At 62.2% G+C, this 7,615-nt stretch overlaps 1 protein-coding gene across 1 annotated transcript; it reads right to left on the reverse strand.

Moving 5' to 3' along the window:
- Positions 1-2,036: 2,036 nt before the first annotated feature.
- Prr35 (proline rich 35) lies at positions 2,037-4,030 on the reverse strand. Its single transcript, XM_026385646.2, has 2 exons — positions 2,969-4,030; positions 2,037-2,682 (listed from the first exon to the last, which is right to left on the reverse strand). Exons 1-2 carry the CDS (start codon positions 4,006-4,008, stop codon positions 2,049-2,051), a joined length of 1,674 nt encoding a protein of 557 aa, XP_026241431.1. The 5' UTR covers positions 4,009-4,030; the 3' UTR covers positions 2,037-2,048.
- Between the last annotated feature and the right edge of the window lie 3,585 nt (positions 4,031-7,615).

The following is a 7,615-nucleotide window of genomic DNA, read 5'->3' on the forward strand; positions in this document are numbered from 1 at the left end:
GCCCAAGCAGCCGGGGCGGCCGGGAACAAATGAGGTCTCCAGGCTGGTCCAGTGTGAGATGCAGTGGGGATCAGGTGGCCAGCAGGGGTGCCCAAGAAGTTGGGAAGTTGGGGAGGGAGGCCAGAGGCAGGAGGATGGGTGGTGTCAGTCTCAGTTCTTCTGCAGCTGCAAGAAAGGTGGCAATGGCCCACTGTGGCTCCTGGTGCCTTTCCTGAGGCACCATGGGGCTGATCTGGGGTATCTGTCTACTCCCCAAGCTCAGCAACTACCCAGATGATCAGGTACCTTGGAGCTGGAGTCTGGGAGATGTGGCCCACCCATGAAAGGCACAGCATTGCAGTGTCCTGGGGTGGGAGTGAGGGAGTGGCAGATAAGTGGCATTTCCCAAACTCACCTGCTCATGGGACCCCTTCCCTTAGCTCCTGCCAGTCTCAGCCCCTGTCTGTGACCAGTTCAGGGAGACCTCCAAGCCCTGATCTGTTAGGTAAGTCCTTTCTAGGACTCTCTGATGCCCCCATTCAGAGTGGCCAGCCAGAGTCCCTACTGGGTCAGACTCCCTGCTCCTGTTGTGGCAGCCTGGCCTCTGTTGTTGGAGACAGGTGGAGGGAGGGGTGGAGCTGCCTGGCAGTTTCCCTGCAGGGACAAATGGGAGGGGCAGTTGGCTAGTCCCAGTTATGCAAGAGCCCAAGGAAGCTCTGGAACATGGACCAAGTCCCCAGGCTGCTGACAACTTCCTGCCTTGGGCCTTCTCCCAAACCCGCACACAGGCCTTATGTTCCCACTTCTGCTATGCACCTGGGTGCCTCTCAGCCTCACCCAACCCTTTCCAACAGGCCCCATCACAGCCAGAACCAGGCAGCCCCAGGCCACTGCCCCCAGGCAGGACCTTTGCATTAGAGCTTTGGGGAAGGAGACCTGCTGGCTGAGTCACCCTCCTCCCACCCCTCCACAAAGGCAGGTTGGTTCAGACTCTGCTCCTGTGAGGCTACCCCCAGCATGAGGAACTGGGATGCAGTGGACATGGGGTGCCACAGGGTCTACCTCAGACTCAGGACCTCTGTCCTCAGACACCAGCTGGCTCTGCCCTATAGCCCCTGGGAAGCCTCTGGGCAGAGAGTACTCAGCTGGTACCTGTTGACCCCAATCTGCAACCCACTCTGTGTTCCTCACCCAGCCAGCCGGCACCCCAGCTCCAGACACTGCCTGTAACGCCTTGCAGTGGGGTGGCTGTCTGATGCTATCACCAGGCAGCACGGTCAATGGGGCAGTCAAGAGTCCTGCTCTGACTGGCCCTAGCCTGGCTGGCCCAGTCCTAGCTTGGCCAGCCAGGTACAGACAGGAATGGCACCTGGAGGGCAGCTTGCACTGGGCGTTCCCGGTGGCCATGGAGGACATGCCCACCCCCACCCTGGAAGGCCAAGCAGGCACTGGGAGGGAGGCAGCGAGCTGTGAAGGCCACCGATGCCTATCATGGCTGCAGGGACTGGCGGGGGCCCAGAGAAGGCCACATAGGGTGAGCAGCCCTGAGCCACAGAATGCAAGAGGCATCATGTAACCACATACAAGCTGTGCTAGGGCAGACTGGGCTGACTGGGGCTGCAGGATGCCCAGGACCCTGCCCACCCCTAAAAAGCAAGTGAGATCATCCTGAGCAGCCCAGACTATGCAGGCATCTCCCTGCCCATCCTGTCTCTGTCCCTAGCCCCTCAAGGAGGGCTAAGTAAGGGCATTGGGATAGAAGGTGGGAGGCCAGCAGGGATGTCTGGGACATTGCCCACCCAAAATGTCCAGGCTCTGACATTTCCTTGGGAATGTCCAGGCACTTTTGCTGGGGCATCAAAGGAAGGAGGCCCAGGCAGCGTGTTTGAAGGTGGTATCTATTTAATGTCTATGACTGATCAATAAATAACCATGACCTAGCAATTTCCACAAGGCTCTGAGACAGCCTCAATCACAGGCTAGTGGGGTCTGTCCACATGCACAGGCTGGACAGGCTCCTGGCAGGGGGCCCAGGGCAGGGGCAGGGCCATCACACTTAGTGGCTGTGGTTAGACCTCAGCACCTGTGGGGCTCTGCAGGCCAGGGATATCCTTAGGGGTCTGGGAGCCCCCAGCCCGGACACAAGTACCCCAGCCACGGCCAGGAATGACAGGGTCCTCAAGGGCCTGGAGGGGAAGGCCGGGGGGTGGGACACTGGAGTCTGCCTCACACTTGGTGGTATGGCTGGAGAAGGGCTCAGGTGCTGTGTGGCCCAGCATGCTGGGATTCTCAGGGGTCCCCCTTGCCAGTGTGGGGCCCAGCTCAGGCAGTTCCCAAGCCTCTGCTCGTGCCTCAGGTCCCTTGGCAGGCACCCGTTTCACAGAGAGGTCAAGAGGTGTGTCCAGTGGCCTTGCTGCCCGCTCCAGTGCCTGGTGGATGGTGAGCAGCTCTCGACGGATCTTTCCTAGCTGCTCCCGCAGAGGTTGGGGGGCCAGGCCCCCAATAGGCATCAACTGCCCCAGGTACTGTTCCACCCTGGCATAGTCGCCGAGGGCCTGGGTCAGGTCCTCACCCACAGGTCCTGGGCTTCCCAGCACCTGGGCCTGTGACTGCTGGGCGATGGGGACCTCAGAACCTGAGGCCTTGGGGTCACCCAGCTCCTTGTCCTCAGGCCAGAGCATCAGGGAGGAGCCTGATGGCAGGCTGCAGAATAAGAGTCAATCAGAAGGTCACAAAGTCCCCCACAGTGCCCCAGCCCTGCCCCTTGGGTCCCTGAGCAGCATGTCACCCATGGCCCCAGGGAAATGGAATAAGGTGCCAGTCTAGGGCTAGGAGCTCCCCAAAGACAGATGAGATGCTCTCAGGTCTCAGTTCTCCTCTGTGGCCTGGAGCCTGTACTCCCAGCAAGTTAGCTTGGAACAGGGTCCACCCCCAACCCAGCCCTTCCCTAAATTTTCCATCCCCAGAACCCGCAGTCCAAGGCACCCACCTGCTCTGGGAACCAAACTTCGCCAGGCTTGAGGAGGCCTTCTGGAGCTCCAGCCTGCTCCCCAGGGGCAGCTGTCTCTGGGGGTCTCCCTCCTGCCCTGGATCCCTGGGGGTGCCATGGGGCCAGGCCCCCCCCAGTCCTGGAATAGGCACCTTCAGCAGCCCAGGAGCCAGAGTCCCAGGGGGTCCCTTAGGGGGCATAGAGGGTTTGGCAGGGCCGGCCCTGCCAGCTGGTAGCCCCAGACTCTGCTCCAGGAGCAGAGGATAATACAGGCGAGGGGCTGGGGCGGCCCGCTCAGGGGACTGTGGGGAGGGGAAGGTGGCAGCGGGGGGCAGCAGAGGGCTGGCTGAGGCCAAGAAGGGCATGTGGGCAGCAGCAGCCAGTGATGGACCCAGGTAGGAGAAAAGGCCAGGGCCAAGAGGGTAGTTGACACCCAGCAGTGACAGGTGGATGCTCTGGGCCTCTGGGAATTCACCCGGGGTGGGTGGTGGGTAGCAGGGGACACTTCTCTCAGGGCCTGCTGAGGCTACAGCCCCTACAGCCATGCTCCTTGAACCACTGCCCAGCTCTGGCTTCCAGGACTCCATCAGGAGCCCACCAGGGCCAGGACCCTTCTGAGCAGCCCTGGCCAGAGTGGGCAGTGACTCTGGAGACCCCTTGGCCCCAGGCTTAGGGCCCTCACTGCAATGGCGCTGGGAAAGGCCGTCAGTGACCATGGCGTCTGGCACGGTGGGCTGCCTGCCACGGCTTGGGGGGTCCCCAGAACCATCTGGGGTAGACATGTGGGGCCTGGGAGAGGAGGGGGCACGGCGGCACGCCCAGTCTGGGGAGTCCAGCAGCAGTGAGAGGGAGTCTTTGCAGAGGCTGTACTTCATGTGGTTGTAGAGGTGGGACTTCTCCAGGCACGTGAAGGGGCACTGGAAGCACTTGTAGTTGTAGGGTTTGCCCCAGGGCCGGGGGATGTAGTGTGGCTTCTTGGGCTTCCGAGACCTTGCCCTGGCCCCAGTTCCCACGTGGCACGAGCCAGCCTCACGGGACATGGTGGCTGGCTAGTGGGCAGACTGGGGCACCATGGCTACCTGCAGACAGGGGACTGCAGTCAGCACCAGGTCCCCCAGACTTCCCAATTCCCTTCCTCAGGGCTCCCCATCTCCAGGAGAAGAGCCCAGGTGCCCCTACCTCCTCTGCCCTGTGGCTTCAGCCCCCTCCCTGAATGCCTCTCCAGGAACCTATAGGGCCTCCAGATTGTCAAATGAAGAATGAGGCACCAGTCAAACCTAACACAGACATCCAGTAACTTTCTAGGGTAAGTATGGGCTCTGCTGATTTGGAAACTACAATAAAAATTATTCATCATTTACCTGAAAGAAAAGTTTAACTGGGTTTCCTGCACTTTACTGGGTGATCCTATACAAATCCCCCTGGCCATGAGTACATGCTGGCCCCTGCAGGCCAATTTCTGGGATGGTCAGTCTCTGAGCAGCCCCACCTCCACACAGGCAGGCACCTGAGAGCATTTGGTAAGTGAATGAAGGAAGCCAAATGTGACCATTGCCCCTCCAGAGACCCAGCCCCTATTGAGCCATCTGCCTCTGTGGAGTCAGAGGCCAAGGTGAAGACCACTGAGACAGAAAGTAGCAAAGGCAGCTGAGCACAGTGGTGCACACCTGTGTGATCCCAGCAAGTCAGGAGTCTAAGGCAGGAGGGTCGCAAGTTCCAGGCCCGCCTGGGCCACTGAGCAAGACCCTGTCTCAAAATAAAAAATAAAAAAAAAAAAGGGCTGGGGAGCAGCTCAGTGGTAGAGTGCCCTTGGGCTTCATGCCCAGTACTAGCAGAGGCGCCAGTGTCTGGTTAACACTGCGTGTGTGCCTACACGCCTGAGATGCTCCACCATTGTGTCAGGTGGGCACGGGAGATGTCTGAGGGGAGTCAGCCTCACGTGGGGCCAACCCAGGCTGGGGGAGTGAACTTCACAGTATGGCCCCTCGGCACAGCCACCTGCTCGGCCCAGCTCCATCTGGGAGGCTTCAGGCAGGTCAATGACCAAGCCTGCAGTGGCCCTGCTCAGCCAAGACCCTCTTCTCCCCACGCCCCACAACACAGGCTGGCTTGGAAACTGCTCCACACTCCATCTGGGCTGCCACCTGGGCTGCCCACTGCCCCAGCACTTGTGCCTGGGCGGGGTGCATGGTGTGTGTGTGCACACAGGCTTTGGGGGTGTGTGTCGTGTGCAGGGTTGCAGAAGCCCTTGATCAGCCCTTGCAGGAATAACCTCTGCATGGCAAGCCGATTCTGCACAGGAGGCCTCCATGTGCAGAGAGCCTGGCACACACACACAGCCCTACCCTACTCGGTGGACATGGCTACTCGTACACCAGAGCAGAGTTAGGGCATATGTGTACACACACACCCAAGTACACAGGCAGATACTGTAGGGACTCACACACGGTTACAAACCCACAAGTGTGGACACACTGTGCCTCACAATGGCCAGGGCAGGACTGGGGATAGTTGGGCAGTTGCTGGACACAGCCTTCCTTCCTGATGGTGATTATGCTTTGCCCACTGCAGTTACCCTTGTGGCCACCAAACACCAGGTGGGCATCTCTATTAGAGGAATGGCTAGGGGGTGGGGAGGGCTATCTTTCCAAATGTTTTGGGCCCCACAGGGCAGCATCGCCAAACCTGGGTGTGGAGTGTGGGCCAGCAAAGGCTTAGAAGGGCTGCAAGTTTGGAAGGAGGCGGCTGGCACAGGAAGGGGCTGCAGACCCAGCTTGGACTTGGTGGGTACAAAGCATCCCCTTCTCCCTGCCTGGTCCCCCACCCCACAAGATGTAGATGACAGATAGGAGTGCTCAGGCGACAGAGGCGGCTGTGCTGGGGCCATCGATCACCCAGCCCTGGGAGCCACACAGCTGTGCCAACTGGTGCTGCCTCCTACTCCACCTCCCAGCCCAGATTTGGGGCTCCTCCTGGGCCCCTGGACTCAATGGGGGTTCCTCCTGTGCTTCCCTCCAGATCAGGCACAAGGGAGGGGGCTCTTCTGGAAGCCATCTTATCAGCTGTTGACCCATGAGGACCCAGAGGACATCCGGGACCCACCCAGCACGGATTCATGGAGGGAGGACACCCCCACACCGGCACACACAAGAAAACACTCACCTCCACACAGCACATCCCAACCTGTGCCCAGGTGCAAGCTCACAGACACTTGGAAGCATCCCCTTCTGGGGGAGAACCCGCTGAAGGGGCTACTGGGCAGCCACCAGGTCACAGCCCGCCGATCCCCTTGACCACTCGGGACTCTGGGTGCTCCACCCATGGGCTAACGAGGGAGCCGAACCCAGTCTTCCCCTGGCTGAAGCGCAGCTGGTTGGAACCCAACACCCTTCCCCCGACTCCCCGCTGCGGCGGCGCCAAGGTGGCCCCTGGCAGAGCCCGGACCCCAAACGCAGTGGCAGTGGGGAGCTGGGGGAGCCGCGCTGCTGCTTTCTGCGCCCCGCGCCCTGCCCGGCCCGCCCGGCGCCCCAACTTCGCGGGAAGCGCCGCCCGCCTTACCCGCGTCCGCCAGCCAAGCAAGCCGAGCCTGCGGCGCCCGCCAAGTCTGCGCCAGGCTGCGCGGAGAGGAGAACTTCCCGCCCGCGCCCGCGGACGCCTCAGGGAAACTGAGGCCGGGCGCGGGAAGCGGCCCTCGCTCGGCAGCGACCCTGGAGCCACCGCCGCCTCTGCCCGCGTCCCCCCGACGCCGCCTCGCGCCCACCGAAGTTGGCGGCGAAGCGCGCGCGTGCGCCACGGCGCGGGCTCCGGGCGCCGCGACCTCCGACAGGGCTGGGGCGCGGGAGGCGGAACGGCCCCAGCCCAGGACGCCCGCCCCACCTCCTCCCTCATCGCCTTGGCGCACTCACCGGCCTCACCGGACGGCTCGGGATGGAACAGCGCCCGACACGCCGCGGTGCAGCCGAGCCCGAGTGGCGCGCAGGTGCGCGGCGAGTGAGGGGCGCCTGGCACCGTCCCCGCCCCCGTCGCCTGCAGGCTGCCGCGGGGGTGCGCGGAGGCGGCCAAGTCTCCCGGGTCCCGGCAGCGGCGTGAGGGGGCGTCAGCGCTCATCTGTCAAGGCTGTGGCCCCTGACAGCCGCCTGGCCACCCAGGCTGGGGCTGCGGGCTGCGCCCCAGGACAGGGTGCCCCCCAGAGCCAGCCGGGAGGGACCGCGCCTAGAGCTGAAGCAGGGGAGCCAGCGCGCCCTTGCAGGTTTCCTTGGGCCCGTTGGCCTCTACGGATCCTTTACTCCAAACAGGAGACGAAATGGGTGTGCTCCCCACGCCTGGCCCACAGCCGCCACTGCCTCAGGCCGGTCACCTCGCGCTGACACCCTATCTGGGTGCAGCGCCGCGCTCTGTCCTCATTCCCCCCCTCCCTGGGAGGTGCCCCAGGGCTGCATTCGCCTGCTGTTTCAAAGACCTCTTCTCACTGGCCACACTCCTGGGAGAACCTGTGCAATGGTGAGGGGACCTCAAGGCCCTGGAACACCCAGCACACCATGAATCCGGGCAACACTCTCCCCCAGTGTCCTCATGGCCAGAGCTGTTCTCCAGCTGTCAAAACTGAACATTCCTGGGTCCCACTTCTCAGCCGGTCCTGGCAGAAAT

Source organism: Urocitellus parryii, chromosome 9 (genome assembly GCF_045843805.1).
Source record: "Urocitellus parryii isolate mUroPar1 chromosome 9, mUroPar1.hap1, whole genome shotgun sequence".
Taxonomy (NCBI): Eukaryota; Metazoa; Chordata; class Mammalia; order Rodentia; family Sciuridae; genus Urocitellus; species Urocitellus parryii.